The 17,168-nt window shown below is 41.1% G+C and overlaps 1 protein-coding gene across 3 annotated transcripts in view; it reads left to right on the forward strand.

Annotated features, from left to right (window-relative positions):
• The window catches only part of SLC23A2 (solute carrier family 23 member 2), a 121,288-nt gene that overhangs the window by 98,889 nt on the left and 5,231 nt on the right, over positions 1 to 17,168 (forward strand). For all 3 annotated transcript variants that reach the window (XM_075858542.1, XM_075858541.1, XM_075858540.1), the window contains 3 exons: positions 5,845 to 5,974; positions 6,060 to 6,197; positions 15,976 to 16,071. In XM_075858542.1, coding sequence (XP_075714657.1) covers positions 5,845 to 5,974; positions 6,060 to 6,197; positions 15,976 to 16,071 — 364 coding nt within the window. The remainder of the gene's footprint in view (positions 1 to 5,844; positions 5,975 to 6,059; positions 6,198 to 15,975; positions 16,072 to 17,168) is intronic.

The following is a 17,168-nucleotide window of genomic DNA, read 5'->3' on the forward strand; positions in this document are numbered from 1 at the left end:
ATTTGTCCTCCGTTGCTGAGCAGCTCTTCCAAAAGTGAAAAACAATACTTTTGTCCCTTTTGCAAAAATAGCTGTCAGAACATTAAAAGACCAATATCTATAAGTAAATTAAACTTCGATTCCGAACTGTGAAAATCTTCATTAGGGTCTATTTACATGGTGGGGTTAAATCACAATTACTTTCCGCAATTACCACAAAATGCTGCGGTTTGCAACAGCCGCAGAGTTTTGCTGCAATTTTGCAATTACGAACCGCGATTTGACCGCAGCCTTGTGAAAATGCCCTTAAATTAAACTGCTGGTAAATAGAATGTGAACAGTGTTCTTTGTGATTTGAAATATGGTTTTAGCTTCACCTATTAGCCCTCTTTACATTAGAGTATCTGTTGCATCCACTTATCATCCAAAAGCTAGAGGGTGCACACACTGGACTGCCCCTAACTTGTAACCGCTTGTCCCTCCATGACCTCCTCAATGGAACAGTGCAGTGGAGCTGGTTACATAACCCCCCTCCTCCAGCCCAGAGCATCCACTAGCTTTACCGTTCATTCAGTAGATGCCCTAATTTATGGAGATCTGTATAGTGACAGATTGTCTTTAAGCTAGACATGATGAGGATGAGCATTTGAGCATTAGTGGTGATTAATAAAGAACAATGCCCAAAATGCTGTTTTTAAAGTGCCGAAATAGACAGGTTATATAGATCTTCTGTCTGTGTAAAAGCTGAACTTCGCCATAGACTTCTGTGTAAGGGAAGCAGATTAACAGCCCATATGGTGTCAGGAATACTGTAGGTATTCCAGGTGGAGTTGCTTCTTATGTAATGTCCTTTGCAGGCACTCATGTAGGGCACTAGTGATGTCCCGGTCATGGAGTGTGTATTCTTTAGAACTTTACTCTGCTTTGTCTGATTCTCAATATTCTATGTGTTAGTGAATACGTACTACAGAAAATAAGCATGCATGGATGAGATAGTAACCTAAAAAAGAAAAAAGCACAGAGCCTCATCGTGCAGATCACCTAATCGTAGAGTGGTAAAAGATACAGGTGAAAATATGCTCCCCTGTGCAAGCGACCGGCACAACCCTGGTGTAAATGTAGAAGACGTGTGTTAAGGCCCTTTTACACCGGCCAATTACCGGGCAAACGATGTGTAAACAGGGCAGCGATCAGCCGATGAACGAGCAAATGCTCGTTCATCGGCTGATTGCATTGTTTTACGTGCCGAAACTATTATCGTTGTCGGCCACACATTTCCCTGTGAGACATGATACCGATATTATAGAAATGTATTGGGACGAGCGATCGGCGTAATGAGCACTCGTCCCCATACTAGCTCCTTGTGAAAGGAGCAAATGAGCGCCGATCAACGAGCTGAGCTGTCTTGTTGATCGGCGCTCGTTTACGCGGCCCACGTCCGGCTGTGTAATAGCAGCTTTAGCTGCAGTTGGGCCTCCGACTGGTTTGCACAGCGTGCCTCTACTGGTAGACCGGCTCAAGAAATGAGAAAAAAAATGCTACCTCTATCAAAGCGCTGCTGACTAAAGCCAAAAAAGCCAATACAAACGGGATGATAACCTCTGATAAGATTAAATGGTACACAAAAAATCTTGTTTCCGTAACTGCCATAGTAGTGTATGGCAGTTACGGAAATAGCGTAGCATGCGAGCGACGCTGTTTCCGTAACTGCTATTCACTTCTACGGGACTTATGGAAACAGCCATCTACGCGGTTTTCTTCTTATATGGTCGGAGATCACAAGCATCAGTGGGAACACAGAAAGCTAGAACGTGGGTTTAGGGGCCCCGTTCCAGAGATAAGTGCGGGTCCCAGAGGTGGGACCTGCATCTATATGACATTTATGACATATCCTGTGGATATCCAAAGAAGTAGTAGGACAACAGCACACGTCTTCAAATCATCAAAGTGGTTTTATTGTCAAGACATCCACAAACGACAAGCAACGTTTCGACCCATAGTGAGTGAAGGGTCTTTGTCAAGCCTGTAGGCTTGACAAAGACCCTTCACTCACTATGGGTCGAAACGTTGCTTGTCGTTTGTGGATGTCTTGACAATAAAACCACTTTGATGATTTGAAGACGTGTGCTGTTGTCCTACTACTTCTTTGGATATACATCGTGCTGGAGTGGGTTTGCCTGGCTTGACAGCGTGCACCGCACCATACTCGGGACTAGTGCTGCTTCAAAAATCCCCTTTTTTCTGATATCCTGTGGATATGTCATAAATGTCTCTGATGGGAAAACCCCTTTAACTGTAGCAGCGATTTATGTCATCTGTCTCCTCCGATGTCCTTGCAATCTGCAATACGTACGTCGGACCGTTCAGTCATTGCGAGCCAGATTGAACAAGCATCGCTCCACTACTACTTTAGGTTATCTTAAGAATAATGTTTCTAGATATTTCTCGCATTCAAATTGTTTATTATGAATAGCAATCACCGTAATACCCATGTAACTCGTAGCTGCTATCGTACATAATAGATTTACTAGGTTCATTTTTAGATCTGCAAACTATCCTGTCTTCAACCGGGGGCCTTCATGTTATAGTTGAATCATCACTTGACCGTCATAAGCAACACACCTTAATTTTATGGTCCGTGTATCAATTATCCATATAGTGTGTGTGTGTGTGTGTGTGTATACGTGTATGTATGTATGTGTGTATATATATATATATATATATATATATATATATATATATATATATATTAGCCCTTCTCAATGAATTAGAATATCATCAAAAAGTTGATTTATTTCAGTAATTCCATTCCAGAGTCAATTCAGCCGTCTATCAGGAAATTTTCCAGCACTTCATGCTTCCCTCTGCTGACAAGCTTTATGGAGATGCTGATTTCCTTTTCCAGCAGGAACTGGCACCTGCCCACACTGCCAAAAGTACCAATACCTGGTTTAACCCCAGCCTATTTTAACCAGCCTATTTTAACCCTTATTTAAAAGTTTTTTTCCATCGTCCCATTCCGAGAGCTATAACTTTTTTTATTTTCGCATCGACATAGCTGTATAAGGTCTTATTTTTTGCAGGACAAGTTGTGTTTTTTAATCGCACCATTTTGGGGTACATATAATTTATTGATTAACTTTTATAAACTTTTTTTGGGGGGGAATAGAAAAACAACTGAAATTTTTCCACTCTTCTTTTTTTTGCGTCCTAAATCTACGCCGCTTACCGTGTGGTATAAATAATAATAACTTTATTCAGCGGATTGTTACAATTGCAACGGTACCAAATTTGTATAGTTTTTTTTTTTTTTTTTTTTTTTACACAGTAAAAACGCTTTTTTAAAAATTATTTGAAGAGCCATAACATTTTTATTTTTCCTCTGATGCTGTATGAGGGCTTTTTTTTTTGCGGGACGACTTCTAGTTTTTATTGGAATTTTTTTTTGTGTCAGGATTCACAGAAAACAGCAGTTTTTGCATTGTTTTTTATTTTATTTTTTACGGCGTTCATCGTGCAAGTTAAATAATGTAATAGCTGTATAGTCTGGGTCGTTACGGACGCGCCAATTCCAAATATGTGTAACTTTTACTTTTTTTTTTTTTTTTTTAAATAACAAAGCATTTTGTAAGGGAAAAGTATGTTTTTTGTTTTTGTTTTTTCACTTTTTTTAAATTAATTTTATTAAACTTTTTTTAAAACTTTTTTACTAGTCCCACTAGGGGACTTTAATATGCGATTCTCCGATCGCTTTTATAATACACTGCAATACTTTTGTATTTCAGTGTATTGCTGCCTATCCGTTTAACACGGACAGGCATCTGTTTGGCCATGCTTCCGGCATAGCCTAGCAGGCATTCACTACAGGTAGACCTTGGGGGCCTTTATTAGGACCCCGGCTGCCATAGGAGTCACGACACCCAGCGATCTTCTTGCCGGGTGCGATGAGAGAGGGAGCTCCCTCCCCTCCCCAAAACCACTCAGATACAGATATTGATCTCACCCATTCGAGCAAGGCAGCCTCCAGCCCTCCGCTACCTCTGGTAGCTGAGAGCAGGGAGATTTAACGGCTCCCTGCTCTGTTTATTTATTCTGATGCAGCGACGTGAAAAGGTGTATACATCAGAATACAGCCCATTAGTGGCCGTGAAAAGGCGTATTGGCGGGCACGAACGGGTTAATAACCACAGTATCACTTGATTGACCAGCAAACTCGTCTGACCTAAACCCCATAGAATATCTATAGGGTATTGTCAAGAGGAAGATGAGACCCCAGACCCAACAATGCAGACGAGCTGAAGGCCGCTATCAAAGCAACCTGGGCTTCCATAACACCTCAGCAGTGCCACAGGCTGATCGCCTCCATGCCACACCGCATTGATACAGTAATTCATGCAGAGTCGGAGCCCCGAACAAGTATTGAGGGCATATACTGGACATACTTTTCAGTAGGACATTTCGGTAATAAGAATCATTTTTGAAATTGGGCTTATATTATCTAATTCTCTGAGACACACACACACATATATACATATATATATATATATATATATAGATAGATAGATAGATAGATAGATATAGATGGATATATAATTAGATTATTCTTTTTCAATGCAACACCTCCTTTCCCTGGGTCTCTCTTGGTTTGTTATTACTAGATTGACCCAGTTGTTCCTGAAATAACCACATGACTGATTTTATTGAAAATGTAATTTTTTTGTTATTACGAATACCATTTCTACATCATTTCAATGTAAACCTGTATTCTATTTTCTTGGTTTTTCAGTTTTATGTGTATCCTTTCCTTATGTATATTTTCTTCATGTATGCTTTGCTTTGCACCCGGCAAGTGTATGCATAAACCTGCAATTTTTTCATTGAACCCATTTGGTTCATAGCGCCTTCCCTTCCATTTCTTTGCGTTTGGCTCGTGGCCCTCTGTTCTGTTGGTTGCACACAGACACGAGCACAGCTCCTGACCCTTTAAACTTCCATGGTAACCCTCGCATCCTCTAGGTCCCATTGCTATCGGGACATTCCCCCTACATACATGCCCCTTAGTGCACTGCGCTCTACCCCCTGTATCACAGTGACCATTATACACACACATTTCCCTGTGCTTTTCACATTAGTGCTGAGGTTTCCTTCGGCGCTGCTTGTCTTTTTTTTGCGGAGCTCCTGGAGTCCTCAGGCGTCAGTTGGTCGGCTTGGCAAAGAGCGCTGCTCCCACTTTTTGCCTGACACACCAGTGTTTCCCTCCAGTGTGATCTTGTCTTCTGTGCCCCTGCTGTGACACATAGTGATACAAAAGTTTTTAATACATTCTAATATTTGACTGTGCATTGTTATGTTTTTATTTAAACTATTAATTTACTTATTTAATTTATTTATTCAGCACCATTTTTATACATTTTATTTGTTTATTCATCATCGTATGTATAGATTCATTTACCATTGGTACATCGCATTGAGATCAGGAGGGTGTGTCTGGCGGGTTTTTGTTTTTTTGTCTGTTTTTCTGTTATATAAGCCTTTTCAGCCCCTGTTTCTGTATTACTGGCCTGAGGAAGACACTAGTACAGCGTCAAAACGTGTAGCCAAAATAAAGTTTCTTAGAGATATCAATATCACCACTCTCTTATTTACAGTCAGGAGCGCTTTGATAGAGGTTCCATTTTGTTCTCACTTAGTCCTGGATGAGACAGTATGCTGGTAAATGAGCAGAGGACATATACAGTAAAACTAGATTCACATTATTTTTCACAGCCAAACCAGTGGTGGAAAAACTAGCCATGCGTGAATTTAGCCTTCGTGTTCAAGGCATGAACCTTCTTACCAATGCAGCCGTGTTGTGTTTCTTCGTAGGTTGCCAGTCGCAGAGTTATTCAGTATGGTGCTGCCTTCATGCTGCTGCTGGGCATGATTGGGAAGTTCAGTGCCCTCTTTGCCTCTCTGCCTGACCCAGTTCTTGGTGCCCTGTTTTGCACCTTATTTGGTAAGCCATGATACGTAAAACCATACATGATATACAATCCTAAAATTCTGTCCATTCCCATTTAACACATGTTGTATCTTCTCAGGCATGATCACTGCCGTCGGACTCTCCAACCTTCAGTTTGTGGATTTAAACTCGTCCAGAAACCTATTTGTTCTAGGTTTTTCTATTTTCTTTGGCCTCATGCTTCCTAGTTACCTAAAGCAGAACCCACTGGTGACCGGTAAGTACAAACTGACCTTCTCGGAAGAATTCTAAATTGGCAATTTTTTTATGTTACATTTTTCAGCAGAACATTTTTTAAAGGGGTTGTGGTCGTGAGTCAAAGATAGTCCCTAACTTTGCCTCCCCCTCTATTAGCCAGTATGGGGAGCTGCTCAGAAGATATTATGTCGCCGCCAGGTGTTTCAGGACAATTGTTAACATTTTTTACATAAATAAAACCTGAATTATTATAAAATAAAAATACCATACCCCCTTACCCATATGTTTTCTGAAAGTAGACATCTGGCTCATTGTAAAAGTGCCACACAGCACTTTATACTCATTGTCATGCAGACATCGAACATTTTGTAAAAAATATGGCTAAAGTCTGACCCAAGCAGAGCTTTAGACCCTACATGTCACTCTTGCCTATGTCGACATGCAAATATATGGAAAATCACCAGAGCTGAAAAGACCAAAACTCTCTGCAATACAGATGGCACAAAACATTTGAATCCCAAAGCCGACGAAGTAGCAGCTGGGGGTAATTAAATATGCAAAGGCTCATCTTATCACTCCTTTAGTAGAAAAAAAACAATAACAACCCCTAAATGTGTCTGTCCGAGAGAACATATCTCCTCTAATTGGTAATAGGGGTGATAACATGAAAAAAAATTCCTGTGACACCCCTGGGGCATTGGAGGCTGTACAGTGGAAAGATGACAGTAATAGGTTGTCTCCTTTCTTCCTGCTGGAACTTGCTTCCTCTCCCCTCCCTTACACAGACACTGAACTCGGAATTCATTCTGCTCACTGACGTCAAACAAGCGCTGCACCCCAAATATGCACTTCTGCAGCTAGAGTTTTTATCCTGGTATCACTATATATTGTAGGCATGGCAATTCTTTAAAGTCATGACCTATTACATATAGTTAGGTCCAGAATTATTTGGACAGTGACACAATCTTCATGATTTGGGCTCTGCATGCCACCACATTGGATTTGAAATTAAACAACTGAGGTACAATTGAAGTGTAGACTTTCAGGTTTAATTCAAGGGGTTGAACAGAAATATACTGTGAAACGTTTAGGAATTGCAACCATTCATTTTTCTACACAGCCTCCTCATTTCAGGGGCTCAAAAGTAATTGGACAAATTAACATTACCATAAATAAAATGTTGTTTTTTTAATACTATGTAGAGAATCCTTTGCAGGCAATGACTGGCTGAAGTCTGGAACCCATGGACATCACCAAACGCTGGGTTTCCTCCTTTGTGATGCTTTGCCCGGCCTTTACTGCCGCTGTCCTCAGTTGTTGCTTGTTTGTGGGTCTTTCTGCCTTAAGTTTTTGTCTTATGCAAGTGAAATGCAGCTCGATTGGGTTGAGATCTGGTGATTGAGTTGGCTATTGCAGAATATTCCACTTCTTTGCCTTAAACTCCTGGGTTGCTTTCGCAGTATGTTTGGGGTCATTGGACGTCGCTTCACAGTACAGATGGACAATCAACCTTGCTGCATTTGGTTGAACCTGAGCAGAAAGTATATCCCTGAACACTTCAGAATTCATCCGGCTGCTTCTGTCTTCAGTCACATCATCAATAAACACCAGTGACCCAGGGCCTTTGACAGCCATGCATGCCCATGCCATCACACTGCCTCCGCCATGCCATCACACTGCCTGCACCATGTTTTACAGAGGATGTGGTGTGCTTTGGATCATGAAACGTTCCAAGCCTTCCGCATACTTTCTTCCTCCAATCCATTCTGGTAAAGGTTAATCTTAGTTTCATCTTTCCAAAGAATGCTGTTCCAGAACTGGGCGGCTTCTTTACATTTTGTTTGGCAAAGTCTAATCTGGCCGTTCTATTTTTGAGGCTGATTAATGCTTTGCACCTTGTGTTGAACCCTCTGTATTTGCTCTCATGAAATCTTCTCTTTATGGTAGACTTAGATACTGATACACCTACTTCCAGGAGAGTATTCATCACTTGGGTAGATGTTGTGAAGGGGTTTTTCCTTCATCATGGAAAGGATTCTGCGATCATCCACCACTGTTGTTTTCCGCGGACGTCCAGGCCTTTTGGAGTTCACGTGATCACCAGTGCGCTCTGTTTTTTTTTTAAGACTGTACAAAACTGTTGATACGGCCACACCTAACGTTTGTGCTATCTCTCTGATGGATTTCTTCATTTTTTTCAGCCTAACGATGGTCTGTTTCACTTGCATTGAGAGCTCCTTTGACCTCATGTTGTGGGTTCACAGCAACAGCTTCCAAATGCAAATGCCACACCTGGAATCAACTCCAGACCTTTTATCTGCTTAATTGATAATGGATTAATTAGGGAATAGCCCATGCAGCCCATTAAATAGCTTTTGAAATAATTGTCCAATTACCTTTTGGTCCCTTGAAAAAGAGGCAGCTACATATTAAAGCGCTGTAATTGCTAAACCCTTCCTCAAATTAGTATGTGAGTACCCTCAAATTTAAGCTGATAGTCTGCACTTTAAGCCCATATTGATTATATAACTGTATACTAAATAGGTTTTGGTAAACAGAGAAAATGCCAAAACTTGTCACTGTCCAAATAATTCTGGACCCAACTGCACGTTTTCGGCAGTTAAAAAGTTAATCCCTCAACAAATCTGGTAGCCATTCAATCGCTATTAATGTAACTTGTAATACCTTGTCTTTCCCTGATGTCTTTCTTGAAGTTTAGGTATGGTAAAATATAATAGGAAACATGGCATTGGACCATGGTGATATAGGTGTCTTGAGTACAAACTGACATACCTGTGGAATTGAGGCCACATTAAAGGGTGTTTCCAACATCGTTTTTGAAGGGAAGATAATTTAATCTTTCATGATATTTTGATTTAGTTATGTTCGGGTACTAATCAGTCTCAACCGGCAGGGATAATACGCTGAGTTCGTACGAAAGGAATTACACCACACAGAGTCTGGTACAAAGCTCCTCACTCAGCATCAGGCGTCACTGATTTATTTATTACACACATTTGTTCTATATCCCCTTTCTCCTGGGGGTGGGTACATGTTATCACACTTTTATAAAAGCACGTATCACTGTAAGCCTCTTGATACTTGTGTCATCCATGGATAGGTTCACCCTTATCTGGTCCTTTAGATATGTCTTCCTAGTTCATAGTTCGTTCATACCAGGAAGTGACTTGTTATTTTATTAGTGCGTAGTCCCTGTTCAGGGGCCATCTTGCCATGTATACTTATCTAATCCTACTATTGCTTCATCACAATTATGTACACAACTCTATAGTCTATATTTTATTAAAGAAAGAAAATTATTATAAACATTAACTTCTGTCCACTCCATCCTTCACAGTCCCCCCTTTTATCATTATTTTCTTCATTTCTTAACCTAAGTGTGTCCGTGCTCTGGGAAAGGGGAGTAAAAGGATTTTTTCACCAGTTTGAGACGAGCCTCCCCTATTAGGAGACCCCCCTTTGTAGCTGGACTTAAAGAGTCGGTGCACACCCTACACTATCTATTCATCTTCAGAACAATAGTCTCGATAAAGGGTGGTTGTTCTCATGGATGGAGTTGGTAAAAGTCCTTCAATTTCTGAAGAAAACATAAAAGTGGGAGTTACTTCAGTTATAGTTTTAGTCATTAATTTCTTTATACATGGTAATACACAACAAGCAATAACTGCGAAAAGCACTAGAAAGATTAAGATTACAATCCCAATTTGGGCCAGAATTTTCTGCCATCCGGTTAACCATGAGAAATACTGATCCCATGGGTCTGTGAAACCTGAATTTCGTTTTAATTCCTCGGATAAAGAAACAATCTGTTTGATTGCCATGGTTACTTTGCCGTTTGGTCCTGTGTTATCTGGAATAAAAGTACAACAGGTAGTACCTATCATGGCACAAACGCCTCCTTTTTCTGCTAGTATCATATCAAGGGCCATACGGTTCTGGAAAGTCATAGTAGATGTGGGTCCTAACTGGTCAGCTAGACCTTGTAAAGCGTCCCTAGTATAGTTAACAAACCGTTGCTGGTTGTAATAGATATAATTTATCCAATCTACATTTTTGTTAACTGTGATCATAGGGATTAATGATTCAAATCAAGCTGCTACCTGATCCCGGGCCTTGAATTCATCTGGGACCCCCCTTGGGACTCCTATAGCATCTATATACACATGGGGGTCAAAACTTCCTTTCAGATCTCTTTTTTTCCCCTTGTAAATATGTGACTATTTTGAGAGATGGTCTCTTGGGTTTCTAACTGTATACCATTCAATACTCCTAAATATCTCTTAAAATTGTTATCAAGAATACAAAATATCTCCTATTTCTTATTTGGCTATTATTCATACATAATATCATCCCATCAGTCTCTTTTATTACAATCGTAGAGTTGAGCCTCTCCTTGTTGCATCTTTCATAAGTCTTATTTATCATTTCGTTTCTATTTTTACTGGTTGTATATTTCTGTAGATACTGTAAATCTGGTTCAAAACAACAAAACCACAGTCCCAGTCTCTTCTTGTATGCTAATGTTGGCTGTTTTGTCTATGTGAAGGTACACAGTCCCTCCATGTGGCCCTTTTTTCCAAGTCCCTTCGGTTGTAGTCACATTTGTAGTATAACACGGGGCATTGGCCTTACAGGTGTAGTTACCCTGCTTTCTATCCACTGTGGCATTCGCCCACCCTGTCCTGAACTGTTCCAGTGATTCTGTACTGATTACGTGTACAGGAGTAGCAGTTCTGCCTTTTTGTATAAGAGCACACGCAACAACCGCCGCAACAACCGCAAAGATCTTCATTCTTCTGGCTGAAGAACCTTTTTACAATGACTGGCGTGAATCCAGCTTGCCTTTCCTTCGAGCTTCACTGAGGTGCTTGTAACGAGCAAAACTTGAAAAGGACCATCAAACCGTGGCTCAAGGCTCTTTCTCACGTGTCTTTTGACAATGACCCAATCTCCTGGTTCTAGCTTATACGTCCCTTCAACTGAATCAGGACCTGGAATGGAAGCAAATACTTGTGCATGCACCTTGGTCAATTGTTTGTTCAGCGTTGATACATAATCTGTTAGTCTACCATACTGCATTTGGAGCACCTGTGGAAAATAACATCCTAATCTGGGAGCCGACCCAAATAAGATCTCATATGGGCTGAGACCTGTTCTTTTTGTGGGCGTGTATCTTACTGAGAACAAGGCTAATGGTAGACACTCGGTCCATGGTTTCCCGTTTTCTACCATTGCTTTTTGGATTTTCAATTTGAGAGTCCCATTTAGTCTCTCAACCTTCCCACTGCTCTGTGGATGGTATGGTGTATGTAGGGCTTGACTTATGCCTAGAGCTGACAACACATGGTTCATGATTTCACCCGTAAAATGAGTTCCTCTGTCTCTCTCGATCATCTCTGGAACTCCATATCTGCACACCACCTCGTTGATCAGTTTCTTTGCTGGGGCTACGGCTGTAGCTTTGGTTACTGGAAAAGCTTCTGGCCATCCTGAAAAGAGATCAATACAAACAAGCACATACTCCTAGGTACCAACTTTGGGTAGTTGAATATAGTCTATCTGCAGTCTCTGGAACGGATATATAGGTCTGGGTGTGTGCTTCTGTGGTACTTTTACAGTTCTTCCAATATTATGTGTTGCACAGATCATGCATCCTTGTGTAAAACTGCTGGCCATGACACTAAACCCTGGAGCATACCACACCTTGTTTACCAAGTCCATCATTGCCGTTTTTGACTGGTGTGTCTCTCCATGTGTTATTTGGGCCATCATTGGGAACATTGTCTTAGGCAGGCACAGTTTATTCTGGCATTGCCAGAGGCCATCTTTTCGTAGCGTTGCTCCTTGGGCCGTCCACTTGTCTTTTTCTTCTTTTGTTGCTTGTCCTTGAAGTTTTTTGCCGTAGTTCCGGGCTTACAGCTGGTCTTGTTTCCTCTGGATCTTTTATCTGACATACGGCTGCTAACACGGGTAGCTTCTGTGCTGCTTGCTTTGCTGCTTGGTCTGCCAAAGCATTTCCTTTTGTCTCTGGTGAACTCACCTTGGTGTGAGCTTTTAATGTTTACTACTGCTACTTCGAGAGTCAGTGTATATATTTGCTGTCTTTCCTTCTGCATGTTGGCATGCTGCTGCCAGGGCCTTAAGCTCCGCTTCTTGTGCTGAGCGGGACGCTGGTAAGGAGGCTGCTTCTAGGACTACATCTTCGGTGGTTACTGCATATCCTGTAAGAAAAGATCCTTCTACAAAATACCTTGAACCATCCACAAAGAGTATTAGGTCTGGGTTTTGGAGTGGGGTATCTTTTACATGTGCGAACACCACTGTTTCCTGGGCCATAAGGGCCATACAATCATGTTCATCAGTTTCAGACAAAAATTGTGACCATACTTTACCTACGTCTTCTCCCCCCTTGCTCCAAAGGCAGTAAGGTAGCTGGGTTCAATGTAGTACAGCGGTGTAAAGTAACCTGCTCAGGGAGAAGAAGCGCACAGGTTAATCTCAAATGTCTTGCAGTGGACAAATGCTTAGGTTGTACTTGAGTTAGAATAGCAGTAATATATATATCATGTGGTGGAAATGCCAGGACCAAATCTGAGGCCTTGTTTAACATTGAATTTACAGCAATGATAGCTTTCACACATGATGGGGAACCTCGGGCCACAGGGTCTAGTCTAGCTGAATAATATACTATCGGGCTCTGCTGTGGTCCATGACTTTGTGTGAGAACCGCAGTGTCATGTCCATTTTGTTCAGTACAGTACAAAGTATATGCTTGCGTAGAGGTACTCCATGGATTGGTGTCACAAGCCGCTACCAAACACAACTCCTCCTCATTCAGCTGATAATCCAGAATACTTTGAGAATCTCACTTTTATCAGGTTCTGCAAATACTTGATTAATACAAAAACAAATAAAAATAAAACATCCCTAAAAACTTTACATCAAATTAACAATGTCCAGACAAGTTTTGTTTTGCCTTCTCCCTCATCTAAATCCATAAAGACTCGTGTGAGTGACGTCACATCGCCTCCTGTGTAACTTTGCTGGAGGGGGATGGTCTCTTACACATAAACCAAAATTGTACCTGATCAGTTCCTTCACCCTTCCCCCCTTTGTGGACTCTGCGAGAGTGATGTAGCAGAGTTCAAAACTACATCTCAACATAACACTAGTTTAACCCCTTGTAATGTACAACAGCCTGAAACAAAAATGACTTTTTCCTGACAAAATACATTTGATCTTTACAATGACATAATTTCTATATGAAATCAAAAATAGAACAATTGTAGTTAGTTATTCAATAAAACAGAAAATATTATCTCTGATCACATTAATTACTGCAAACCAATAAACAGTATATAAAAATAGGGAACGGTGGGGGCACATACATTTTCAAACCCCCGTGTCTCACCGTATCTGTAGTTTAATACATCTGAATTAACATCAAAACACATGAAATCTGATCACATCATAACACATAAATATTGTAACTTTTATAACCAACAGCGCTTGCGCAAAAGAGAAGAAATGTATTTAGGTTTGTAGACATTACTGATATATATATATCTCAGCAGTGCATATTGAGATCCGTTTGTCTCATCAGCCCTGCAGACTGCACCCAGTCAGCCCCCCTCCTCCTCCTCCCAAACACAGCACACTTTAGGGGGGAGGGAGGTCACAAACTCGCAGCTTCTCACAACTTCTTCTCTCACCATCTTAACACTTTCAATGCCGGCAAAACAACATACGTATCTGCAATCATTTATCACACCATTGTACAGGAATTATCTACGTTAATGTTTAACAGTACAATCTGACGGCCACCATCTCTATATTATGATGACGTGTTGTTTCATCAGTGAACTAAAACTGGAACTTCTGTAAATAGAAAAAACACTACAAATTACAAAATTAACAAGGTGATTATTTCATACTGATTTGGTTGGGCCGGGCGTGGCCACATCCTACGGAGGGGGCTTATAAAATCCACCTTCTTGTGTGAGTACCGGATATAACGGAACAACAGGTTTAGGTGTACCAAGATGGCCTCCTGGGGCGGGGAGTGGTGCCGAAGGCGTGGCATATATGGGAGGATCGGGGCGTGGAAAGTGACATGATACACAATATTCAACTTGGGGCGGGTTCTGTTAACCACAACTGGGACACTCCCACGAAGTAAGAATTCCACCGTCGCCATTATAGGGCGGTGGCTGGACACGTTCTTTGTAATACACATATCTGATGATTTTACCCTTTCTGTCTCGTATTTCTTGCTCAGTAAACTTGTCTTTAGTTATGGCTATGGCTGTTCTTTGCCAAGCTAATGCTTCATCTAACTTTCCTTCGTCACTTAATCTTCCCTTGTTTTCCCTAAGAGCTGCAGCCCATTCTTCCATCTATAAATATGCCACCTATGTGCATAACTTTCTTACTATTTTCTACATTCTTCTTGCCTGTCTCTTTTTTTTTTTTTAAACACATTAAACATACTGTTCTATATTTAACACCGTCCTGAGAATGAAACCTTATTCTCGATGTTTCTGAACACAAAACACAATTTTTTTTTTTTTTTTCTTTTTAACACAATTATAACTGACTGTCTGTCTCTGTCGTCTTAATGGTATCAACCTATACCCTGCGACCAATTAAATTAAATTATTACACTTACACCTGTCGTCTTAATGGTATCAACCTATACCCTGCGACCAATTAAATTATTACACTTACACCTGTCGTCTTAATGGTATCAACCTATACCCTGCGACCAATTAAATTATTACACTTACACTTATCACCTATGCCGGCGAGACGCGACTATCTATACTATGATTCTTGGAACCACACAGCGGGTTAACTCTCTGTCGCTGAGAGTGTGGCCGGGATCGACTCCAAATACCTCGGTATCTTATCACCTGCTCACTCTCCCACACGGATAAGAGCCAATATTCATAAACATGAACTTAACCTTACCGTGTTTTATTTGAAGCTGATCAGACTTCCTGGGAGCGTGGCTGGTGATTCGATGTTGAGGCGTCTGGGGGTCGTCGATCACGGACACGGCTTATCCCTCGAGTGTGGCCCCACGTTGGGCGCCAAAATGTTCGGGTACTAATCAGTCTCAACCGGCAGGGATAATACGCTGAGTTCGTACGAAAGGAATTACACCACACAGAGTCTGGTACAAAGCTCCTCACTCAGCATCAGGCGTCACTGATTTATTTATTACACACATTTGTTCTATATCCCCTTTCTCCTGGGGGTGGGTACATGTTATCACACTTTTATAAAAGCACGTATCACTGTAAGCCTCTTGATACTTGTGTCATCCATGGATAGGTTCACCCTTATCTGGTCCTTTAGATATGTCTTCCTAGTTCATAGTTCGTTCATACCAGGAAGTGACTTGTTATTTTATTAGTGCGTAGTCCCTGTTCAGGGGCCATCTTGCCATGTATACTTATCTAATCCTACTATTGCTTCATCACAATTATGTACACAACTCTATAGTCTATATTTTATTAAAGAAAGAAAATTATTATAAACATTAACTTCTGTCCACTCCATCCTTCACAGTTATATATGTCTTAAACTATTTCATTTGGTGGTGCTTTTAATACAAATTTCAACGTTTGTAATGCAGTCCCCGTTAGGACCTATTGGCACAAAGAACCCCTATAAAACTGTGGATAATATTAGGGCTCTGCTGGGAAAATAGTAATCTACATAGGACCTGTTCGTACAAGGAATTTTGTGACATATCATCTTTTATTTTCCAGGCATTGTCGAGATTGATCAAGTATTAAATGTTCTTCTTACAACAGCCATGTTTGTGGGAGGCTGTGTGGCTTTTATTCTGGATAACACTATTCCTGGTGAGTTCTTTATGGGGAGAACTGATGTTAGTCTTGGCTTATTCACAAGTGAGCTGCAATGGCCTTCTAATAATCATAATAATCTTTATATAGCGCCAACGTATTCCGCAGCACTTTACAATTCAGGGGGTACATTGTACAGATACTATTAAACATTACATAGTGACAAAACTAACTTACAGTTCAAACAAGAGGAGTGAGGACCTTGCCCACAAGAGCTTACAATCTATGAGGAAATAAGTGAGAGACAAAATATAAAAGTGCCTGTTGAGTACAATGGTCCAGCCACCTCTTAAACATATGGGGTAGTACACACAAAGCTGCATGAGCCGGTCATCAGCCAATATCTGTGTATGACAGACATGAAGTGTATTAGGGTGCAAGGAGTGTGGGGATACTGTAAAATGAGGGGGTCAAGTTCTCATGAGTAATTTAAAAGGGGGTCAAGGAAAGGGGTCAGATTAGGGAATGTTATAGGCCTGTCTAAAAAGATGTGTTTTCAGGGCACGCTTAAAACTGGATGTTGGGAATCAATGGGGTTGTCTGGGATGTTGGGAAATAATCTGATTATCTGGGGTAGCTCATTCCAGAGAACTGGTGCAGCACGAGAAAAATATTAGAGATTGGAGTGGGAGGTTCGGATTATGGAGGATGTTAATCTAAGGTCCTTGGCAGAACGTAGAGCACGGGTAGGGTGGTAGACCGAGATGAGGGAGAAGATGTAAGGAGGCATCACTGTGGAGGGCTTTGTGGGTAATACGTTTTTACATTTTATTCTGAAGGGACTGGGCAGCCAGTGTAGTGACTGGCACAGGGAAGAGTTGTTGGTGTAGTCGTTGGTCAGAAAGATGAGCCTGGCTGCTGCATAGGGATAAATTGAAGTGGGGAGAGTTTAGTGAGGGGGCCCATTTAGTAATGAGTTACCGTAGTCGAGGCGAGAATAAATGTCAGACTAATGAATTGACTTATAGCCGTCTGTTTAAAGATCCTATCACTAGATTTCTGATGGTAGGACAAATGGGCCATAACTGCACTCACTAAGCGGCCATTCAGGGGACATCAACATTAGTCCTCAAAAGTCTTGATTAACATAAGGG

This window comes from Rhinoderma darwinii, chromosome 3, assembly GCF_050947455.1.
Source record: "Rhinoderma darwinii isolate aRhiDar2 chromosome 3, aRhiDar2.hap1, whole genome shotgun sequence".
Lineage (NCBI taxonomy): Eukaryota > Metazoa > Chordata > Amphibia > Anura > Rhinodermatidae > Rhinoderma > Rhinoderma darwinii.